This window comes from Bos mutus, chromosome 7, assembly GCF_027580195.1.
Source record: "Bos mutus isolate GX-2022 chromosome 7, NWIPB_WYAK_1.1, whole genome shotgun sequence".
Lineage (NCBI taxonomy): Eukaryota > Metazoa > Chordata > Mammalia > Artiodactyla > Bovidae > Bos > Bos mutus.
In genome coordinates, this window is record NC_091623.1 from 55,933,883 (window position 1) to 55,959,415 (window position 25,533).

General features: G+C 40.8%; 1 protein-coding gene across 1 annotated transcript; it reads left to right on the top strand.

Annotated features, from left to right (window-relative positions):
• Nucleotides 1-1,279: 1,279 nt before the first annotated feature.
• LOC102276625 (heterogeneous nuclear ribonucleoproteins A2/B1) lies at nt 1,280-24,111 on the top strand. The gene is made up of 3 exons (XM_070374826.1): nt 1,280-1,519; nt 17,414-17,567; nt 22,398-24,111. Exon 3 carries the CDS (start codon nt 22,582-22,584, stop codon nt 23,698-23,700), a length of 1,119 nt encoding a protein of 372 aa, XP_070230927.1. The 5' UTR covers nt 1,280-1,519; nt 17,414-17,567; nt 22,398-22,581; the 3' UTR covers nt 23,701-24,111.
• Nucleotides 24,112-25,533: the final 1,422 nt, after the last annotated feature.

A 25,533-nucleotide genomic window follows, 5' to 3' on the forward strand; every position in this document is an offset into this window, starting at 1 on the left:
ATCAGACGTGCCTATTAAGAAATGAATGATGCAAGAAGACTTTTCCACACACATGACATTCACATGGCTTTACTCCAGAAGGAGTTTTCTGGTTCAGATTAAGATTTAGAATCTGGCTGACAGTTTCTCTATGTTGACTACCTTCTTGGCTTTCAGAGTTTTTCTACCACATGATTTCTTTAATAATTTCACATATATTAGTAGGGTATTAGAACTACATTTTTATATTTTATAGCAAAAGTGAACGTTTTTTGCCCTTTCTAAACTGTTTGAAAGCTCTGTAACGGACTATTATGAAAACAGTGATATTAATATATGGAGTTTCTTAATATTGTTTCCCAAAGTGGATAAACTTACAAACGATGAACACCCATGTCACATTTAAATAAATACTTTCAGTGGAAAAAGAATTAAGGATAAATAAATTTGAAGCTGGGATTAATTTGTTTTATTTGCTTATTTTAAAAAGCTATGGTAGGGGCTTCCCTGGTGGCTCACGGGTAAAGAGCCCACCTGCCAATGCAGGAGACATGGGTTGGGGCCCTGATCTGGGAAAATCCCATACTCCGCAGAGCAACGAAGCCCATGTGTCACAACTATTGAGCCTGCATGCTGCAAGTACTGAAGCTTGAATGCCCTAGGGGGTGTGCTCCACAAGAGAAGCCCCTGCAGTGAGAAACCCATGCACTGCAACCAGAAAGTAGCCCTTACTCTTCACAACTAGAGAAAAAGCTTGTGCAGCAACAAAGACCTAGGACAGCCAGAAACAAATACATAAAAAATAAAAAATTTTTTAAAAGTTTATGACATACCAGGACTCTCACGTGGAACATTGTCTACTGTGTGTATAACTCACCTTAGTTTCCTCCCTTGGGTTTTGTACCAATCTTCAATGTTATGATTGTCCCAATTTCCTCTAAAATACAGACCCAGAAAAATAATGCAAATTATTATAAATTACAGAACAATATTCGATTATAGGTCCACAATCAGCTGTAACATGCTTAGTTTATGTACCAGTGTATGGTAGTCCTCCCTTATCCACAGTTTTGCTTTCTGTGGTTTCAGTTACCTATGGTCAATTGCAGTCTGAAAATATTAAATGGAAAATCATAGAAGTAAACAATTCATAGTTTTAAACTGTGCACCCTTCTGAGTAGCATGATGAAATCTTGCAACATCCACCTCCGTCATGTCCAGGATATGAATCATCCCCTTGTCCACTGCGTTCATCCTGTATTTGCTACCTGCCCATTTGTCGCTTAGTTGCCATCTTGGTTGTCAGATCACTGTGGTGATATCCCTGTGCTTGTGTTCAAGTAATCCTTTTTCTTTATTTCTTTTTTTAAACAAACTTTAGAAGACTCTGATATGATGCCTTAAATTTTTTTTTTTAATATTTATTTATTTGGCTACACTGGGTCTTGGTTGCTGCATGTGAGATCTAGTTCTCGGAACAGAGATTGAACCTGGCCCCCCTGCAGTGGGAGTGTGGAGTCTTAGCCACTGGACCATCAGGGTAAGTCCCTTCATTTTTCTTAATGATGGCCCCAAAATGCAAGAATAGTGATGCAAGAATTAAGGTATGCCAAACAGAAACCGTAAAGTCCTTTTTAAATGAAAAGATGAAAATTCCAACTTAAGAAAAGCTATATACTGATGTTGCTAAGACCTATAGGAGAAATTAATCTTCTGTTATTAAATTGTGAAAGAAAAAGAAATTGATCTTATTATGCTTTCTCACCTTGAACTGCAAAGTTATGCACACTTAACACTTACATGTGTTAAGTGCATATGTATTATACTTGTTCTATTCTTAGTTATTGATATCAGTCTCTTGGCTATTGTTAGTTAGTTGCTAAGTCATGTTCAACTCTTTTGTGACCCTACAGAGCTTGCCAGGCTCCTCTGTCCATGGGATTTTCCAGGCAATAATACTGGGGTGGACTGCCATTTCATTCTCCATATCAATCTATTCAATCAGTTCAGTTCAGTTCAGTTGCTCAATCATGTCTGACTCTTTGTGACCCTATGAATCGAAGCACCCCAGGCCTCCCTGTCCATCACCAACTCCCGGAGTTCACTCAGACTCACATCCATCGAGTCAGTGATGCCATCCAGCCATCTCATCCTCTGTTGTCCCCTTCTCCTCCTGCCCCCAATCCCTCTCAGCATCAGTCTTTTCCAATGAGTCAACTCTTTGCATGAAGTGGCCAAAGTACTGGAGTTTCAGCTTCAGCATCATTCCTTCCAAAGAAATCCCAGGGCTGATCTCCTTCAGAATGGACTGGTTGGATCTCCTTGCAGTCCAAGGGACTCTCAAGAGTCTTCTCCAACACCACAGTTCAAAAGCATCAATTCTTCGGCGCTCAGCTTTCTTCACATTCCAACTCTCACATCCATACATGACCACAGGAAAAACCGTAGCCTTGACTAGACAGACTTTTGTTGGCAAAGTAATGTCTGCTTTTCAATATGCTATCTAGGTTGGTCATAACTTTTCTTCTAAGGAGTAAGCGTTTTTTAATTTCATGGCTGCAGTCACCATCTGCAGTGATTTTGGAGCCCAGAAAAATAAAGTCTGACACTGTTTCCACTGTTTCCCCATCTATTTGCCATGAAGTGATGGGACCAGATGCCATGATCTTCGTTTTCTGAATGTTGAGCTTTAAGCCAACTTTTTCCACTCTCCTCTTTCACTTTCATCAAGAGGCTTTTTAGTTCCTCTTCACTTTCTGCCATAAGGGTGATGTCATCTGCATATCTGAGGTTATTGATATTTCTCCCGGCAGTCTTGTTTCCAGCTTGTGCTTCTTCCAGTCCAGCATTTCTCATGCTGTACTCTGTATATAAGTTAAATAAGCAGGGTGACAATATACAGCCTTGATGTACTCCTTTTCCTATTTGGAACCAGTCTGTTGTTCCATGTCCAGTTCTAACTGTTGCTTCCTGACCTGCATATAGGTTTCTCAAGAGGCAGGTCAGGTGGTCTGGTATTGCCATCTCTTTCAGAATTTTCCACAGTTTATTGTGATCCACACAGTCAAAGGCTTTGGCATAGTCAGTAAAGCAGAAATATATGTTTTTCTGGAACTCTCTTGCTTTTTTGATGATCCAGCAGATGTTGGCAATTTGATCTCTGGTTCCTCTGCCTTTTCTAAAACCAGCTTGAACATCTGGAAGTTCACAGTTCACATATTGCTGAAGCCTGGCTTGGAGAATTTTGAGCGTTACTTTGCTAGCGGGTGAGATGAGTGCAATTGTGCAGTAGTTTGAGCATTCTTTGGCATTGCCTTTCTTTGGGATTGGAATGAAAATGGACCTTTTCCAGTCCTGTGGCCACTGCTGAGTTTTCCAAATTTGCTGGCATATTGAGTGCAGCACTTTCACAGCATCATCTTTCAGGATTTGAAATAGCTCAACTGGAATCCCATCACCTCCACTAGCTCTATTCATAGTGATGCTTTCTAAGGCCCACTTGACTTCACATTCCAGGATGTCTGGCTCTAGGTGAGTGATCACACCATCATGATTATCTGGGTTGTGAAGATCTTTTTTGTACAGTTCTTCTATGTCTTCCTGCCACCTCTTCTTAATATCTTCTGCTTCTGTTAGGTCCATACCATTTCTATCCTTTATCGAGCCCATCTTTGCATGAAATGTTCCTTTGGAATCTCTGATTTTCTTGAAGAGATCTCTAGTCTTTCCCATTCTGTTGTTTTCCTCTATTTCTTTGCATTGATCGCTGAGGAAGGCTTTCTTATCTCTTCTTGCTATTCTTTGGAACTCTGCATTCAGATGCTTATATCTTTCCTTTTCTCCTTTGCTTTTCATTTCTCTTCTTTTCACAGCTATTTGTAAGGCCTCCTCAGACAGCCGTTTTGCTTTTTTGCTTTTAATCAATCTCTTACTGTGCACCAAATTCTGAATGTATCATGGGTATGTATGGGAAAGATTGAGGGCAGGAGGAGAAGGGGACGACAGAGGATGAGATGGTTGGATGGCATCATCGACTCGATGGACATGGGTTTGGTTGGGCTCTGGGGTTGGTGATGGACAGGGAGGCCTGGCGTGCTGTGTTTCATGGGGTCACAAAGAGTCGGATACGACTGAGCGACTGAACTGAACTGTACTGATGTGTGTATAGGATTCAGTACTATTTGTGGTTTCAGGCATCCACTGGTCATCTTGGAATGTATTCCATGCAGATAAGGGGGACTACTGTATTCCTTTTCCACATTCCACATCTTGGAACAATGGTGTTTGGCAAGGAATACTTGTTCTCGAAGAAGTGAAGAAATGTTATTCTTACCTATTGAGACCAGGTTCCCCAGAATTATTTGCATCACATCTCTGTAAAGTTTCTTCTGCAAAGAATTCAGTAAAGCCCACTCCTCTAGAGTGAAGTTCACAGCCACATCCTCAAAAGTCACTGTCCTAAAACATCACAAATATGTTTCCAGTAAGATGTGTGAGTCTGACAGAACTCTGGGATTTATGCTCAATTTATAGGAAGATTATATATGATTCTATCACCTTCAAACACTTATTTTATGTCTTGGTCATCAGAACTTACTTTCTGTCCATACTTACTTCATCATGAATTTAACAGCATAACAAACATGCAAACTATTTATGCATTTTTACTGTGACCACTTGAAATGTTACTGCTCTCTAATGTCAAGGTCTAGAGCGCCTTGGAGAAATGAGAAAAATGCTACCCAAATGGATCAAATATCATTTTAAACATGTCTATCTCTTTTGGAAAAAAACTCATTTCCTTTGTTATCACACAGCATTTAACTCAGCCCTCCGTGATATATGGGGGCTTCCCAGGTGGCACAGTGGTAAGGAATCCAACTGCCAATGAAGGAGACACAAGAGACATAGGTTCAATGCTTGGGGTGGGAAGATCCCTTGGAGGAGGAAATGGCAACCCACTCCAGTATTCTTTTTATTTTTTAAATTTTAATTGGGGGCTAATTACTTTATAATATTGTGGTGGTTTTTGCCATACATTCACATGAATCAGCCATGGGTGTACATGTGTTCCCCACCCTGAACTTCCCTCCCACCTCCCTCCCCATCCCATCCCATCCCATCCCTCAGGGTCATCCCAGTGCACCAGCCCTGAGCACCTTGTCTCATGCATCAAACTTGGACTGGTGATCTATTTCACATATGATAATATACATGTTTCAATGCTATTCTCTCAAATCATCCCACCCTCTCCTTCTCCCACAGAGTCCAAAAGTCTGTTCTTTACATCTGTGTCTCTTATGCTGTCTTGCGTATAGGGTCATCATTACCATCTTTCTAAATTCCATATACATGCATTAATATGCTGTATTGCTGTTTTTCTTTCTGACTTGCTTCACTCTGTAAAAGGCTCCAGTTTCATCCACTTCATTAGAAGTGATTCAAATGCATTATTTTTCATAGCTGAGTAATACTCCATTGTGTATATGTACCACAGCTTTCCTATCCATTCCTCTGCCGATGGACATCTAGGTTGCTTCCATGTCCTGGCTATTGTAAACAATACTGCAATGAACATTAGGGTACACGTATCTCTTTCAATTCTGGTTTCCTCAGTGTGTTTGCCCAGCAGTGGGGTTGCTGTGTCATATGGCAGTTCTATTTCCAGTTTTTTAAGGAATCTTCACACTGTTCTCCATAGTGGCTATACTGGTTTACATTCCTACAAACAGTGTAAGAGGGTTCCCTTTTCTTTGCACGCTCTCCAGCATTCATCGTTTGTAGACATTTTGATAGCAACCATTCTGACCAGCATGAGATGGTACCTCATTGTGGTTTTAATTTGCATTTCTCTGATAATGAGTGATGTTGAGCATCTTTTCATGTGTTTGTTAGCCCTCTGTATGTCTTCTTTGGAGAAATGTCTGTTTAGTTCTTTGGCCCATTTTTTGATTGGGTCGCTTATTTTTCTGGAATTGAGCTGCAGGAGTTGCTTGTATATTTTTGAGATTGATTCTTTGTCAGTTGCTTCACTTGCTATTATTTTCTCCCACTCTGACAGCTGTCTTTTCACCTTGCTTATAGTTTCCTTTGCTGTGCAAAACTTTCAAGTTTAATTAGATCCCATTTGTTTATTTTTGCTTTCATTTCCATTGCTCTGGGAAGTGGGTCATAGACAATCCTGCTATATTTACATCAGAGAGTGTTTTGCCTATGTTTTTCTCTAGGAGTTTTATACTTTCTGGCCTTACATTTAGATCTTTAATCCATTTTGCCACCCCAGTATTCTTGCATGAGAAATCCCATGGACGGAGGTGACTTATGGGTTACAATCCATGAGGTCACAAAGAGCTGGACATGATTAAGTGCACATGCAAAGCAAAAAGCCATGATGTATGAGGTCAAATCTGCAGTAGTTTTTAATGAATAAAACAGTGAAGAAATGGGAACTTTCCCTTCTCTTTCCATCACCAAACATGAGAGTCCAGGAGGCCTGTGGAAATACAACTTGTAATGAGGACCATTTAGCCATGAAAGGTTGTTATTGAACCACACAAAGACGCCGGGATCCTTGGCCTCTGGAGGAGAAGAATTCAATCCAGGGCCAGAGACAAGGCTTGATCGCTCAGAGCTTTTGTGCAATAAAGTTTTATTAAAGTATAAAGAAGATAGAGAAAGCTTCTGACAGACATCAGAAGAGGGTAGAAAGAGTCCCCGCTTGCTAGTGTTAGCAATGGAGTTATATACTCTCCAATGAATCAAAAGAATGTCTGGAGGTTGTAAAGACCTCACCAGATCTACTCCCATAATTTACATTTTAAGGTAACAGGATTAGCCAGAAGGTTTAATACAGAGACTGTCCTCAGGCAGGATACATTATTATTATATAATCCTTGTAAAGACCAGACCTACTCCCATAATTTACATTTTAAGATAACAGGATTAGCCAGAAGGTTTAATCCAAAGACTGTCCCCAGGCAGGATACATTATTGTTATATAATCCTAAGGAATGTAGAGGGAAAAAAAGTTTGTCCTTTCTTCCTCCTTGAGAATTCCAGACCCCTCTTCTCCTTGGGGACCCCTAGACTTCTTATCAACCTGCCTAGGAAATGACTCTCTCAGTCATATTGGCCTGAATTAGCCAGGTGCACCTGGCCAGATTAAAATATTCTCATACTTGCAGTTTGTGTAACATTTATTGCAGACTGTTTCTCCATTCTTTCTCTCTCCCATTCGTGGAGCTAAGAAGTTATTTAGAACTTAGGGTTCAGAAAACTTGCCATGATATTACATGCTAAAAAGACATTAACAACTTAGACCTTCACAAATTCTATATACAATGAGCCTCAGGACTGCTTCTCACCAGTTTTTAGCACACAGAATGAAATGATAAAGTACTGAAAGATCTCTTTTCAGTCAAAGCCCTTGCTAACCTTGAGGAACATGTTAAGAGCTCCATATTGCACAGGAGTTCACTCAAGTCCACAGAGGTCTGCTGGTGAATCTGTCCATGATTATATAATAACACAGAGGATTCACAGGGCTTTCCTTCAAAGAATGCAAAAGAAAAAAGAAAACCCCAAGTTCACAGACATGGAGAACAGATTGGTAGTTGCCAGAGGGGGTAAGTGAAGAGAGGGTTGTCAAGGGGTGGGTGAAATAGGTGAAGGCAGATCAAAAGTTATAAACTTTCAGTTATAAAATAAGTCAGGGGATATAATATGTAGCAGTGTGACTATAGTTAATAATATTTTATTGCATATTGGAAAGTTGCTAAAAGAGGAAATTTAAAATTTTTCATCATAAGAAAAACTGTAACCATGTATGATAATATTAGTCTAGTTAATTAACTAGACTTATTGTAATACTTCATAATCTATACAAATATCAAATCATGTTGTATATTTAAAAATGTTATATGTCAGTTATATCACAATAACACTAAAATAAAATGGACCCCCCCCGCAAACTAGGGAAGACATAAAAATTGCAGGAATATAGACTATCAAAAAAATCAAAAGCTGGTGATTTGAAATAATCAGTAAAATTGATAAAGGTCTAGGCAGGCTAAATGAGAAGAGAGGGAAGACAGATATTATTAAAATCAGGGATGAAAGGAATGTAAGACAAGAACATTTGATAAAACCTAACATCCACTTATGATAATGCACTAGGAATAGAGGGGAGTTCTGCCTCTTAAGATAGAACATTTGCATGAAACCTGTAGGCAACATCACACTTACTGGTGAGAAACAAGAGGCTTTTTTTGTTGTTGTTAAGATACTAAGACACTAGGTAAAGTGTCCTCTCACCACTCTTGTTCCACACTATACTGGAAGGCCCAGGTCATGCAATAAGACATGGAAATAAAATGTATACAGATTAGGAAGGGAGAAATGAAACTGACTCTGTTGTGTATGCCATGATTTTCTATGTAAAATATCTGAAAGGATCCATAACACCAGAAATCACTCCCGCAATTAATAAGAGAGTATGGAAAGACTGAGGATACAGAAGTCAACTGTTTTCTTATAGATCCAGAGAAATACAGTTATCTGACCTTTGACAGGAGAAGGCAATGGCACCCCACTCCAGTACTCTTGCCTGGAAAATCCCATGGATGGAGGAGCCTGGTAGGCTGCAGTCCAAGGGGTTGCTAGACAAGACTGAGCGACTTCACTTTCACTTTTCACTTTCACGCATTGGAGAAGGAAATGGCAACCCACTCCAGTGTTCTTGCCTGGAGAATCCCAGGGACGGGGGAGCCTGGTGGGCTGCCGTCTATGGGGTCGCACAGAGTCAGACATGACTGGAGCAACTTAGCAGCAGCAGCAGACCTTTGATAAAGGACTAAAAGGCAATTCAATGGAGAAAAGAAAGACTTTTCAACAAATAGTGCCATAAATAGTAGATATTCACATGCAAAAACAAGTAAGTGAATCTACGCACAGAACTTACAGAAAACTTAAAGTAGACCATAGTTCTAAATGTAAAATGCAAAAGTAAAAAAATTCTAAAAGATAACAGGAAAAAAATCCAGGGGATCTTGTGTTAATTGATGAATTTTAAGATACAACACCAAAAGCAAGATCCAAGAAAGAAAAAAATAAGCTTCATTTCATTAATATCCCTTGTTCTATAAAAGACAATGGTAAGAGAATATAAAGACAGTCACAGATTGCGAAAAAAATCTTTGCAGAACATTTTTTTTTTTTGCTCAGTTATGTCCGACTTTTGTAACCCCATGGACTGTAGCCCCCCAGGCTCCTCTGTGAATGGAATTTTCCATGCAAGAATACTATAGTGGGTTGCCATTTCCTACTGCATATCTGACAAGGGACTGGTATCCAAAATGTCCAAAGAACTTTTAAAATACAACAGTAAGATGATAAACAATCCAGTTAAAAATGGCAAAATTGAAAATAAAGCAAGAATCCTTGGGGGAAAAAATAAAGTCCCAAACATGGCTAAAAAAATGGGCCAAAGATTTGAACACACATCACCAAAAAAGATATACAGATGTTAAATAAGGACACGAATAGACACTCAACATCAAATGTCATTAGGAGATTGCAAATAAAACAAATATCAAATGTCATTTACAAAGCAGAATAGAGACACAGATGTAGAGAGAAAACGTATGGATACCAAGCAGGCTGGCAGGATGGGATGGGCTGGGATTGACATATACACTATTGATATGATGTATAAAATAGATAACTGATGAGAACCTACTGTACAGCACAGGGAACTCTACTCAGTGCTCTGTGGTGACCTAAATGGGAAGAGAATCTGAAAAAGAGGGAATATATGCATACATGCATAACTGACTCACTTTGCTATACAGCAGAAACTAAGAACATTGTAAAGCAACTACACTCCAATACAAATTAATAAAAAATAAAAATAGATATCACTGGACATTTGCTTGTTGTTGTTTACTTGCTAAAGTTGTGTCTGACCCTTTGCAACTCCATGGACTGTAGCCTGCCAGGCTCCTCTGTCCATGGGATTTCCCAGGCAAGAATAATAGAGTGGGTTGCCATTTCCTTCTCCAGGGATCTTCCTGACCCAGGGATTGAACCTGTGTCTTTGTATCTCCTTCATCAGCAGGAGGATTCTTTACCACTCTGCCATCTGGGAAGCCCTGCCCCAGGTTGAGATATAATCCCTAAGGTGGATCAGTCCCTGGTGAAGGAAGATAGGGACACCTGAGCCATCACTGGAGTGAACTCTCCTCACCTCCTCACAAATAAGGAGACTCTCAAGGAAGATTCAGTTTAACATCAAACTCAAAATAACTCCCCAATTCATAGGCTCTTTGTCCAGGAGACAGAACTCCTGACCACAGACTTTTTCAATACACAAAATACACTCTGAGTGCACTTACATCATAGACGCAGAACTCAAACATAACATGTAAAGACATCTATGCCAAAGAAAACCCCACTGTCTGCTCTGCTTCAAAGAGCGGGGAGCTTTAGTTTGGAGTCACTGTCCTCAGGCTCTGCTCTACAGCCACAATACTTTGAATTACCATTGAATTGACAAAATGATGCTAAGTCGCTTCAGTCATGTCCAACTCTGTGTGACCCCATAGACAGCAGCCCACCAGGCTCTGCCGTCCCTGGGATTCTCCAGGCAAGAATACTGGAGTGGGCTGCCATTTCCTTCTCCAAACTTCACAAGAAATCCAGCAAAAGCACTCAACCCAGTGTTTATGCATAAGGAAGGTAGAAAATTGTGACACAATTTTATTTGTTAAACAGGCAAACTCCAAAATATCTATTCCTATCAGAAAATGAAGAGGTCACTTATTTCCAAAAAAAGAAACCGAACTGTAAATGATCACGGGGATCGCTTTTAGATACTGCAAGTCTAAGTCCTGATATGCCATTTGAAATCACCCAAAAGGCCTCAGACTGTAACGACATCCACTCAGAGTTTAAAAAATATTAAACAAAAATTTGACATGTAGAATGTAATAATGAGATTCTTTTTTCTGAGATTCACCTTTTTTGCCTCTTTGGAAAAGCTTTACACTGTCTCCCCAGGTCTATTGAGTAAATAAAATTCAGATTTATTGAAAAACTGAGTCTCAAATAAGTGAATACCTCTTTTCAAAGTGAGAAACTCAGGAACAGAGGCAGTGCTGAAAAGGCAGATCATCTAGGAAAGTTATTCAAAAGGATCCTTGAGCCAAAAGTCCTCATGTCTGTGAGCAAGACAGATTTTGAGAGGAGAGGCACAAAGATTTCAATTTCAAATATTTCATAGCGTATTCCAGGTGGTTTTTTTTTTTCTTTTCCTCTCAAGTAAACAGCCATAAAAACAAATCTTTGAAAAGAGCCATCCATGGCTCTGTGGATAAATAATAAATAATTAAAATACCACATCATTTTGAAATGTACCAAGAAGAAAAATACGTTAAAATGATACTATGAACTGCAGAGGGGAAGATGGCATTTGGGAATGTGAGGAAAGATCTGGAAATTCAGGGATTTATTGCCAGTGCTAGGAAAGGCTGGAGAAGGCAATGGCACCCCACTCCAGTACTTTTGCCTGGAAAATCCCACGGACGGAGGAGCCTGGTGGGCTACGGTCCAAGGGGTCGCTAAGAGTCGGTCATGACTGAGCGACTTCACTTTCACTTTTCACTTTCATGCATTGGAGAAGGAAATGGCAACCCACTTCAGCATTCTTGCCTGGAGAATCCCAGGGACGACCGAGCCTGGTGGGCTGCCGTCTATGGGGTCGCACAGAGTCAGACAAGACTGAAGTGACTTAGCGTTAGCAACCTCTACTCTAGATTTTTAATCTTTGCTTTTTGATATTTGTTGTCAATTTTGTACCTTTAAGAATCTAACCTTCAGTACCCATTTTTACTTAGGGGTGTGATTACTGCCTTGATTGCTATTTCACCTTTTGACTCTCCCTTTTCTCCCCCAGGTCACCTCTGTCTCCTCCCTCCCCCTTCTCTTCTCTACTTAACTTTGTGAATCTCTCTGGGTGTGCCGGGCTGTGGAGAACACTTCAGATCAGATCAGTCGCTCAGTCGTGTCTGACTCGTTGCGACCCCATGAATCGCAGCACTCCAGGCCTCCCTGTCCATCACCAACTCCCGGAGTCCACTCAGACTCACGTCCATCGAGTCAGTGGTGCCATCCAGCCATCTCATCCTCTGTTGTCCCCTTCTCCTCCTGCCCCCAATCCCTCCCAGCATCAGAGTCTTTTCCAGAGTCAACTCTTCGCATGAGGTGGCCAAAATACTGGAGTTTCAGCTTTAGCATCATTCCTTCCAAAGAAATCCCAGGGCTGATCTCCTTCAGAATGGACTGGTTGGATCTCCTTGCAGTCCAAGGGACTCTCAAGAATCTTCTCCAACACCACAGTTCAAAAGCATCAATTCTTCAGCACTCAGCCTTCTTCACAGTCCAACTCTCACATCCATACATGACCACAGGAAAAACTATAGCCTTGACTAGATGAACCTTTGTTGGCAAAGTAATGTCTCTGCTTTTGAACATGCTATCTAGGTTGGTCATAACTTTCCTTCCAAGGAGTAAGGGTCTTTTAATTTCATGGCTGCAGTCACCATCTGCAGTGATTTTGGAGCCCAGAAAATAAAGTCTGACACTGTTTCCACTGTTTCCCCATCTATTTCCCATGAAGTGGTGGGACCGGATGCCATGATCTTCGTTTTCTGAATGTTGAGCTTTAAGCCAACTTTTTCACTCTCCACTTTCACTTTCATCAAGAGGCTTTTGAGTTCCTCTTCACTTTCTGCCATAAGGGTGGTGTCATCTGCATATCTGAGGTTATTGATATTTCTCCTGGCAATCTTGATTCCAGTTTGTGTTTCTTCCAGTCCAGAGTTTCTCATGATGTACTCTGCATGTAAGTTAAATAAACAGGGTGACAATATACAGCCTTGACGAACTCCTTTTCCTATTTGGAACCAGTCTGTTACTTAGGGAACTTCTTATTGGCTAGATTGGTCTCTCCCCTTTTGACTGCCCCTCTTCTCCTCCTGGTCACCTCTATCTCCTTCCTCCCTCTTCTCTTCTCTATATAACTCTGTGAACCTCTCTGGGTGTTCCAGACTGTGGAGAGCACATAGGGAATTGATTACTAGCCACGCTGGTCTCTCCCTTTGATTTCCCCCTTTCTCCTCTTGGTCACCTCTATCACCCTCCTCCCTCTTCTGTTCTCCATGTAACTCTGTGAACCTCTCTGGGTGTCCCTCACTGTGGAGAATCTTTTCACCATTAACCTAGATGTTTTATCATCGGTGCTGTATGGATGGAGAAGCCTTGAGGCTACTGTAAGAATAAGACTGAAAGCCAGAGGCAGGAGACTTAAATCCAAAACTTGAGAATACCAGAAAACTCCTGACTCCAGGGAACATTAATCAACAAGAGCTCATCCAAAGCCTCCATACCTACACTGAAACCAAACCCCACCCAAGAGCTAACAAGCTGCAGAGCAAGACATACCAAGCTAATTCTCCAGCAACACAGGAACATAGCCCTGAGCATTAAAATACAGGCTGCCCAAAGTCACACCAAACCCACAGACACCTCAAAACTCACTACTGGACACTTCATTGCACTCCAGAGAGAAGAGATCCAGCTCCACCCACCGGAACACTGATGCAAACTTCCCTAACCAGGAAACCTTGACAAGCCACTAGTCCAACCCCACCCACAGAGAGCAACCTCCACAATAAAGAGGAACCACAGACTTCCAGCATACAGAAAGGCCACCCCAAACAGAGCAATCTAAACAAGATGAAAAGGCAGAGAAATATTCAGCAGGTAAAGGAACATGATAAATGCCCACCAAACCAAACAAAAGAGGAGGAGATAGGGAGTCTACCTGAAAAAGAATTCAGAATAATGATAGTAAAGATGATCCAAAATCAGAAAACAAAATGGAGTTACAGATAAATAGATTAGAGACAAGGATTGAGAAGATGCAAGAAATGTTAAACAAGGACCTAGAAGAATTTTAAAAGGGTCAATCGATAATGAATAATGCAATAACTGAGATCAAACAGTAGAATAACTAAGGCAGAAGATAGATTCAGTGAGGTGGAAGACAGAATGGTGGAAATAAATGAAGCAAAGAGCAAAAAAGAAAAAGAAATAAAAGAAATGAGGACAACCTCAGAGACCTCTGGGACAATGTCAAACGCCCCAACATTTGAATCATAGGAGTCCCAGAAGAAGAAGACAAAAAGAAAGGCCATGAGAAAATACTTGAGGAGATAATAGTTGAAAACTTCCCTAAAATGGGGAAGGAAATAGCCACTCAAGTCCAAGAAATCTAGAGAGTCCAAAACAGGATAAACCCAAGGTGAAACACTCGAAGACATATTAATCAAATTAACGAAGATCAAACACAAAAGAGCAAATATTAAAAGCAGCAAGGGAAAGGCAACAAATAACACACAAGGGGATCCCCATAAGGATAACAGCTGATCTTTCAGTACAAACTCTTCAGGCCAGAAGGGAATGGCAGGACATACTTAAAGTGATGAAAGAGAAAAACCTACAACCCAGATTATTATACCCCAGCAAGGATCTCATTCAAATATGAAAGAGAAATCAAAAGCTTTACAGACAAGCAAAAGCTGAGAGAATTCAGCACCACCAAACCAGCTCTTCAACAAATGCTATAGGATCTTCTCTAGACAGGAAACACAGAAAAGGTGTATAAACTCGAACCCAAAACAACAAAGTAAATGGCAATGGGATCATGCTTATCAACAATTACCTTAAATGTAAATGGACTGAATGCTCCCAACCAAAAGACAAAGATTGGCTGAATGGATACAAAAACAAGACCCCTATATATGCTATCTACAAAAGACCCACTGCAAACCAAGGGACACATACAGACTGAGAGTGAAGGGCTGGAAAATGATATTTCACCCAAATGGAGACCAAAAGAAAGCAGGAGTATCTATACTCATATCAGAAAAAATAGACTTTGAAATAAAGACTGTGAAAAGAGACAAAGAAGGACGCTACATAATAATCAAAGGATCAATTCAAGAAGAAGATATAACAATTACAAATATATATGCACCCAACATAGGGGCACCACAAAATGTAAGCCAAATGCTAACAAGTATAGACAGGGAAATTAACCCAGTAACATGATAACAGTGGGAGACTTTAATATCCCACTCACACCTATGGATAGATCAACTAAACAGAAAATTAGCAAGGAAACACAAACTTTAAATGATACAATAGACCAATTAGACCTAATTGATATCTATAGGACATTTGACCCCAAAACAATGAATTTCACCTTTTTCTCAAGTGCACATGGAACCTTCTGTAGGAAAGATCACATCCTGGGTCATAAATCTAGTCTTGGTAAATTCACAAAAATTGAAATCATTTCAAGCACCTTTTCTAATCACAATGTGGTAAGATTAGATGTCAACTACAGGAAAAAAAACTATTAAAAATGCAAACATATGGAGGCTAAACAACACACTTCTGAATAGCCAACAAATCACAGAAGAAATTTAAAAAAAAAGAAATAAAAACATGCATAGAAACGAATGAAAATGAAAACACGACAACCCAAAACCTATGGGATTCAATAAAAGCAGTGCTAAAGGGGAAGGTTCATAGCAATACATGTTTACCTCAAGAAACAAGAGAAAAATCAAATAAATAACCTAACTTTACACCTAAAGCAACTAGCAAAAGAAGAAATGAAGAACCCCAGGGTTAGTAGAAGGACAGAAATCATAAAAAATTAGGGCAGAAATAAATGAAAAAGAAACAAAGGAGAGTATAGCAAAAACCAAGAAAACTAAAAGCTGTTTTTTTGAGAAGATAAATAAAATACACAAACCAGAAAATAGAAAAGGGAACCCTCTTACACTGTTGGTGGGAATGCAAACTAGTACAGCCATTATGGAGAACAGTGTGGAGATTCCTTAAAAAACTGGAAATAGAACTGCCATATGACACAGCAAACCCACTGCTGGGCAAACACACCGAGGAAACCAGAATTGAAAGAGATATATGTACCCTAATGTTCATTGCAGCATTGTTTACAATAGCCAGGACACGGTAGCAACTTAGATGTCCATCGGCAGAGGAATGGATAGGAAAGCTGTGGTACATATACACAATGGAATATTACTCAGCTATGAAAAAGAATGCATTTGAATCAGTTCTAATGAGGTGGATGAAACTGGAGCCTTTTATACAGAGTGAAGCAAGTCAGAAAGAAAAACATCAATACAGCATATTAATGCATATATATGGAATTCAGAAAGATGGTAATGATGACCCTATATGTGGGACAGAAGAGACATAGATGTAAAGAACAGACTTTTGGACTCTGTGGGAGAAGGCGAGGGTGGGATGATGAGAGAATAGCATTGAAACATGTATATTATCATATGTGAAATAGATGACCAGTCCAGCTTCAATGCATCAGACAGGGTGCTTAGGGCTGGTGCACTGAGATGACCCTGAGGGATGTGATGGGGAGGGAGGTGGGAGGGGGATTCAAGATGGGGGATATATGTACACCCATGGGTGATTCATGTCAGTGTATGACAAAAACCACTACAATATTGTAAAGTAATTAGCCTCCAATTAAAATAAGTAAATTAATTTTAAAAATGAAGATAGTATAATATATTTTGAATGCCTCTATGCATAGACAGTAAGGAATGAATGAAAGTGAAGTTGCTCAGTTGTGTCCAACTCTTTGCGACCCCGTGGACTGTAGCCTACCAGGCTCCTCTGTCCATGGGATTCTCCAGGCAAGAATGCTCAAGTGGGTTGCCATTTCCTTCTCAAGAAATGAGTAGATTTGTGCAATTGTCAGATAATAGTTAAATTTTAAAACTGCAGTGAAGACATTGTATTGTCTTCTGGTGAACGGCTACAATACCACATATGAGTGTTTCTTGCCCTAAACCCCAAAGAAAACATGTACCTCTAAGCCCAACTATGACTCTTTTGGAATGTTAGATGCAGAGGGTGAAGGTAAATGATCCCTTGCAGTGTCAATGATCAAAACCTCAATTATAGTGAAGTTTGAAAGATAACCTGATTCGTTTAACCAATAATTCATGCAATAACTTAGCCACTATAGCTTAAGATTCCAAATCCTTTCTCCCTGTTATCTAGTCATGAGATCTAGACACAATTATCTAGCTGAAATACAAACCTGGGTTAGGGATTTACTTCCCAGTGACTAAGACTCTGTTTACAATGCAAGGGGCCTGGGTTCCATCCCCAGTCAGGGAACCAGATCACACGTGTCACAATTGAAGAGCCCACATGACACAACTAAGACCTGGAGCAGCCAAATAAATATTTTAAAAACCTGAGTCAACCTTAATTTTTCATATGTATCTGGAAATTTATTATAGGAATTGTTTTATAGGTTTGAGATGGAGAAGTCCCATGAATGATCATCTCCAAGCTGAAGAAGCAGAAAAGCTGGTGGCATAATTGAGTCCAAGTGTGAAAGCCTGGGAACCAGGAGCTCTGATGTCCAAGGGCAGGAAAAGATGGGCGTTGCAGCTCAGGAAGAGGGGGTATGAATCACCCTTCCTTCATCTTTTTGTTCCATTTCTTTTGGTCCTCAGGAGATTAGATAACACCCACACTGATGAGGTTGGGTGTCTTTTACTCAGTATTTTACTCAGCCTTAGAATCAAATGCTAATCTCTTCCAGAAATACTCTCAAGAACACACCCAGGAATAAAGCTTAACCAGCTATACTGGTATCTGTTAGCCCGATCAAGTGGATACACAAAAAGTGACCACCAAACATAGCTCTATCCAGCCAACACAAATACAAAATGACAATATGACCTATGTAATTTTAAATTTTGTAGAAAGCATTCTAAAGAAAGTAAATTGAAAGAGAACACTGGTTTTGATAATATTTGTCCTTAAAGAAACAAAAAGAAATATTTCAAAATGTCATCCACATCAGAAAACATTATATCCTTTTCTTCATTCTGAGCCTTGAAAATTGGTGTCTTATGATTACAAGCCTTGTTAAGTCAAAAGTTAAATTTGAAATCTGATCCATTATTCTTGACCTACATTGAGATTTCACAAGACTGACAGTTCTAAGAGAAGACTCACACCAAGTATTAACTTATCCTTTCTTATGGCATGTCTGTTCTACAGTTTGACCCATTTTCCAGTGTTTTTTCAGTATTTTGCTTCATCAGACAGAATTATTATATTTACAGTATTCAGTTTTATGTACTTGACTAAGATGTGTAATGCAAATTTCTTCCTCTGCTCAAGTTTTCAGATGAATTTTGATGACTACAGATGCCTAAAATATTTTAATATGATCTAAGTTACAAATTTCCCTTATCTACTTGAGATTTATTGTACTAAATGGAATCCATTTTCTCATCATTGAGCAACTATTTTCTTTCAAAGCTTAAAGTTGCATATTGTTTATGTTAGAGCTGAAATGAAGAACTTAAGTAGCTAAGAATATATTGATCCCAGCACAGACCAGATTACTAAACAGCAAGACAATTCAAGAGCAAATATCCCAATAGAATCCAAGGGGAATTATCTTGGAAAACTCAGAACACAGTTAGAAGAGAAGTGAGATGTGATGAAAAGGAGAGTAGAGAGAAAGTGGGGAGAAATTGAAATTAGAAGTGAAAATACACAAGCATGGTTTAAAAATACATCACCCAATGGTTGCAATAACTTAATATCCTGAGTCAAATATTGTATATACACAGGATAAAATAATGAGCTAAAATATGGTCTAGAAGCCAAAGTTAATGTAATGCACTTTTAGAGAATACAGAGACCAAACAAGCAAGAAAAAGGCTAACTGGTGATGTCTAAGGAAAAATAAAATAAGATGGATAACAAGAGAGTAGTATTTTTATACTTTTTTGCCGGGGTGGGGGGTGGGATAGGGCCAAGAGGCATGCAGGATCTTGGTTTCCCAACCAGGACTTGAACCCGTGCCCCCTGAGTTGGGAGTTCAGAGTCTTAACCAATGGATCACCAGGGAAATCCCTTGAGCACCATTTTTAATAAGCTGCTGCTGCTGCTAAGTCACTTCAGTCGTGTCTGACTCTGTGTGACGCCACAGATGGCAGCCCACCAGGCTCCCCCGTCCCTGGGATTCTCCAGGCAAGAACACTGGAGTGGGTTGCCATTTCCTTCTCCAATGCATGAAACTGAAAAATGAAAGTGAAGTTGCTCAGTCATGTCCGACTCTTTGCGACCCCATGGACTGCAGCCTACCAGGCTCCTCTGTCCATAGGATTTTCCAGGCAAGAGTACTGGAGTGGGGTGCCATCGCCTTCTCCATTTTAATAAGCTAAGAAGAATCAAATCCAACTAGAGTTTTATACCCAGAATCAACATTGCCCCAAGTAAAGATGTCTGCCAAAACTTAAGTGAAACACTTCGTTATGAACTACATTGAATTAGACAAAATACTAGAGTGAGTTGTTAAGTCCAAAGTAAAATAATTCTATATTAAAAACCAGGAATGCAAAAAGCATGAATATGAAAAGAAAGGATAATTTCAAAATAATTATGAATAAATTTTCTTCATAAAGCACTTCTAGGTTTATCTCAGATCAGATCAGTCACTCAGTCGTGTCTGACTCTTTGCGACCCCATGAATCCCAGCATGTCAGGCCTCCCTGTCCATCACCAACTCCCGGAGTTCACTGAGACTCACATCCATCAAGTCAGCGATGCCATCCAGCCATCTCATCCTCTGTCGTCCCCTTCTCTTTCTGCCCCCAGGTTTATCTCAGGGACATTAAAATATCTGTAGCATTAAAACAATGACAACAGTAATAGAAGAGTCAAGGAAGTTAAAATGGAATTGAAAGTGTTCTAAGATATTATTAGCATTTGGAAAAGGTGCTAAAAAAAATTATCTGTATTAGACTATTAAGTGAAGGATTTATAGTGTAATCACTAGTGTAACTAGACACTGATGTGTGTATGATTGTGACTGACAAGTTTCCAGACAAAAAGTGGATTAATAAACGTGTTAAACCCTAGTCTAGGGAGGTAAAGGGAGTAGAGAGACTAATTACGCCAAAGGATCAGAAAAGAGTAAGGTGATTGAAATCATCAAACATTAACCAGGAATTAGTTGAAGGGTAAAAGTACAAAATACTAACGTTTTAAAAGAATGGCTGTGTGATATAGACATTACAGACCTGTCAACTAACATTTTGGAGCAAAATACCTCGGTTCGATCCCTGGGTTGAGAAGATCCCATGGGAAAGACATGGCAGTTCACTCTAGTATTCTCGTCTGGAAAATCCCATGAACAGGGGAGTTTGGCAGGCTATAGTCCAGGGGTTCACAAAGAGTCACAGACAGGACTTAGAGAATAAACAACCTCAACAATTAATGATAAACATTCAAAAGGTCTCTATTTTTCCTTTTTGCTATTATAACATCAGTTTCTAGAAATCTTTGTATATAGATAGAAATTTCTATTCCTATTTTTGTTGACTGTATCCATAGTGGGAGAAAAACGAAAGATGAACTTGTTGATAGGAACTGCAAATACCACTCCATACATAGATGTATTACATTTTTTAAACATTTTTTTCTTTTTTGGCTGTGCTGGGTTTTCCCTGCTCTATGTGGGCTTTCTCTAATTGCAGTGAACTGGGGCTTCTATTGGAGAAGGCAATGGCACCCCACTCCAGTACTCTTGCCTGGAAAATCCCATGGACGGAGGAGCCTGGTAGGCTGAAGACCATGGGGTCGCGAAGAGTCGGACATGGCTGAGCGACTTCACTTTCACTTTTCACTTTCATGCATTGGAGAAGAAATGGCAACCCACTCCAGTGTTCTTGCCTGGAGAATCCCAGGGACGGGGGAGCCTGGTGGGCCGCCGTCTATGGGGTCGCACAGAGTCGGACATGACTGAAGCGACTTAGCAGCAGCAGCAGCAGGGGCTTCTATTGTTGCAGACCACAGGCTCTAGAGTGTGGGCTCAGTAGTTGAGCTGGCACACTGGCTTAGTTGCTTCACAGCATGCGGAATCTTCCCAGACTGGGGATCGAATCTGTGTCCCTTGCTTTAGCAGGCAGATTCTCATCCATGGTGCCAACAACGAAATCCCATTTTTTTTCACCTAGGGTAGTTTCTGACAGTGTTAACAGCCTCCTATTTTTGCATTTGTGTATAAAGACTGAAGAATCTCTTAAATCCCTTTGATCTGAGATAGGGTGTGTCTTTGAAAAATCCACTGATTGGGTTACCCACTCCCTCCATAAAAGGGGAATCTGAGGCAGAAAGTCACTGCTTTCTCTGGCAAGCTATAGGCGGTCTGCATCTCAGGATCGGGTCACAGGACAGCTCTCGAATCAGGGGGAACCAGCATCAGCCCCTTTCACAGATCAGCCTGTTCTGGTAAGTGGGGCATCCGTATTGATGGGAACAGTGTCCACTTGCATCTTTTCTTGGTGAAATTTCCTAGAGTTAGCTCTTACAAGAAAAAGATATGTTATTGAAAGGTATATCCTAAGTGTTAATGTTACCAAATATTCAAAGTTTTGTATAGTTTTGCATTTGAAACTTTCTTGGAATAACAGGACAGATAAAAAAAAAAAAATCGACATCACCAAGAAATGGAAGCAATACTTGGCTCTGCTTTGTTTAAATTGTTGTCCTCTGTGGAAAATTCTTTACCCACGCTGTGGTTGAGTCCCTTTCTTTCTTTCTTTCTCTCTCTCTCTTTTTTTTTTTTGCAATTAAGTTTTCTGCTCAAGTATGTCTTCAGTTAGGCTTTCCCCTGGAGTAGGAAATGGCAACCCACTCCAGTATTCTTGCCTGGAGAACTCCATGGACAGAGGAGCCTGGCGGGCTATGGCCCATCTACAGGGTTGAAAAGAGTTGGACACAACTTAGTGACTAAACCACCACACCACCAATCTTTTCATCGTCAGTAATTTTAATTTCTTCCTCCCTTTATCCTTTCCGGCTTCACTTTCCCCATGTGTGTGTATGTTAGTCACTCAGTTGTGTTTAACTCTTTGTGACCCCATGGACTACAGTCTGCCAGGCTCCTCTGAATACTGGAGTGGGTAACCATTCCCTTCTCAAGGGTATCTTCCCACCCAGGGATGGAATGTGGGTCTCCCGCACTGCAGGCATATTCTTTACCATTGAAGCCACCAGGCAAGCCCCTGTAAGGGCAAAGCAAAAGGTAAATAGCTCAGCATAAAACCTTAAAGTCCATATTAGTCATCTATTCACTGAATATACCATTTGTGAGAAAAACTGTAAAATTAATAGATAATAATGCAGATAGAATTAAAAATGGGAAGAAATCAACATAGAGAAGATAATATGCATCAGGAAAGGTCACTCTGTTAAATAATGTTTTGCAGAAAAATTGAAAGTTGCTCAAGACTGATAAAAGGGCGGCAGAGGCTCCAGAGGCAGTAATAGCATCCCCGAGGCCAGGACGTGGAGGTTCTCCTGGAGGCTCTGTTTCCGGAGCAGCGGGAGCTGGGACCGGTCAGGTTCCTGTTAGTCGCTGAGATCTCCCTCATCCTCCTCAGCTTCAGAAAAATGGCTCAAGCGACCAAGCGCGCGGAGAAGGAAACGTCAACATCTGATCCGTCGGAGAGGAATAAGAGAGATAATGAAAAATTCCGCAAACTCTTTGTTGGTGGCTTGAGCTCTGAAACCACAGAAGAAACTCTATGGAACTACTACCGGCAGTGGGGATATCTTACAGACTGTGTGGTCATAAGAGACCCCGCCAGCCAGACATCAAGAAGATTTGCTTTTGTCACGTTTTCCTCCATGGCTGAGGTGGATGCTGCCATGGCGGCCAGACCTCATTCCATCGATGGGAAAAGGGTTGCCCCCAAACGCGCTGTCCCAAGAGAGGACTATGGAATACCAGGGGCTCTTGTCACTGTGAAGAAGCTGTTTGTTTGTAAAATTGGAGAAGATACGGAGAAGCATCATCTTAGAGATTACTTTGGGAAATATGGAAAAATCAATGCCATTGAGATCATTAGTGATAGGGAGTCTGGAAGGAAAAGAGGCTTTGGGTTTGTGACTTTTGATGACCACGATCCCGTGGATAAGCTTGTATTGCAGAAATACCATACCATCAATGGTCATCATGCAGAAGTAAGAAAGGCCCTGTCTAGACCAGAAATGCAGAAACTCCAGCATTCTAGAATAGGAAGGGGAGGAGGTAAGGCTGATTTCCTATACTTGCATGGTGGTGGTGGAAATTTTGGAGCTGGACGAGGAAGGGACTTTAGAGAAGCATCTGATGGAAGTGGAAGCAGTGGTGAATCTGGGGATGGTGACCATGGGTATGGAGGAGGACCAGGAGGTGGTAGTTTGAGGGTTAGTCCTGGTTATGGAGAAGGACGAGGAGGTTGTGATGGAGAAGGACCTGGACATGGCTACCAGGATAGGGGTTGCAGAGCTGGTTATATCAACTACGGAGGAAGGAACGATGGAAATCAGAATTGCAATAATTTGGGAAATTATAAGCAGAAACCTTCAAAGTACGAGTTACTGAAGAGTGGGAAACTGAGTGGTAGGAGGAATATGGGAAGACCATATGGTGGAGCAAACTATTGTCCAGGAGGCCATGGAGGAAGTGGAGGTTATGGAGAGACAGCAATGTTGAGCTTGTTATTTGGCAGGGGCTTGACTGTATAAATCAGGGAGAATGAGAGCCCCGAGGTAACAGAACAGCTTCAGGCTATGGAAATAATGATGTCAAGGAAACTCTCATTTCAGTCATGCATAAATATTTGGTGATATGGTCCAAGGCATGAGAGCATGTGCAGAAAGCCATTTTGTGAGTTGATTTAATTATGTAAAAAAAATTACCGTCCTTGGAGGAAAAAATCATATAAAAAATGATTTTGAGACGTAATTCTTTCTTTTTGAAATGTCTTTCCAGTGGCCACTGTTCAAGAGTGTAGAAGCATCTCTTTCTTTGATAATGTTAAATTTTAAAATTTTGAGTGACATGTGAAAATCCTTTTTCAAGATTTTTCCCAACATTTTTAAAACTGCTAGCTAGAATCACCATGTAATAAGAACTAACATCAGTCTTCTAAAAAAATTTAGGTCATGTGTAAAGAAGCTATTGTACATTGAAGATTTAATAAAATAATTTAAAAGCTGAAATGGTAGTGGTTTGTACATACCTATGCATAAAATATAAAATCACTCTTTTTAAATATACTCATCTTTTGATATTTAGGTCATTTTCCCATGTCTGGACTATTGGAAATGATCCTGCAATGATCATGTGAAGGTAGATGATTATTTAGGATACTGGCTTCATTTTTTTCCTGATACATACCCAGAAGTGGAATTGCTGGTTCCTGCTGCTGCTGCTGCTACTAAGTCACTTCAGTCATGTCTGACTCTGTGTGACCCCACAGACGGCAGCCCACCAGGCTCCCCTGTCCCTGGGATTCTCTAGGCAAGAACACTGGAGTGGGTTGCCATTTCCTTCTCCAATGCAAGAAAGTGAAAGTGAAGTCCCTCAGTCGTGTCCGACCCTCAGCGACCCCATGGACTGCAGCCTACCAGGCTCCTCCATCCATGGGATTTTCCAGGCAAGAGTACTGGAGTGGGATGCCATTGCCTTCCTACAGCAGTTCTAATTTTAATTTTTTGATGAACCTCCGTACTGTTTTTTTTTTTTTAATAGCTGCACCGATTGACGTTCTCACCAAGAGTGCAGAAAAGTTTCCCTTTGGTATGTCTGACACAGCCACCATGAGTTCTGTGCAGGGACATCAATCATAGACATAGGAGGGCAGAGCCCTCAGTGTCAGGATGGACTTGTCTCCCCCACACCTCCCTCTCTGCTCCCAAGCCCTGAAGTTTGAGAGTCACAGACTATGATGCAATCACAGAGGGAAGGGGAAAAACATGTTCATGGTCATTGCTTTTCACCAGGACTGAGGCAGGCAGGTGCAGAGCCCCAGGACAGGAGCCTCCCCAGAGCTCCTCCATGGAACTAACATGAAGCAGTAAAAAGAAGGGGAAGGCAGGCTGCTCGCGTCACGGGGACACCGGTGAGGTCTCTCCTCACCTGCTCTCTGATTCTAAGTGTGCCCTGGTCTGGCACACCAGTCTGGCACACGCCCTGCAAGTTTTCCACAAGCTGAGAGACAGAGGGGTTGTGGGCATAGGCTGGGCTGACGTGAGGGGCATTTTCCTTTTTGAGAGCAGAGCAGGGATCAGATGCCTATCCCTCTTCTCATGAGCTGAGCCTAGATACCGGGCTTGGTCTCTCGGTTGGGCATCTCCTGCAACGTCATTCTCTCCGATTTATCTTTTCTTGCTCCTGCAGTCTTTCCACACTGTATGTGGGATACAGTTTGAAGTTTAGGCAGATTGCCTGAAGCACAGAGTGTATAAAGATGGAGATGTGGTGGTGGGTTCCCCCCCCATCCATACATTAAAACTACAAGCAGGTGTATTCCAGATCTCCTTCCTGAGAAGGCCAAAGCAACTGATAATACCTTA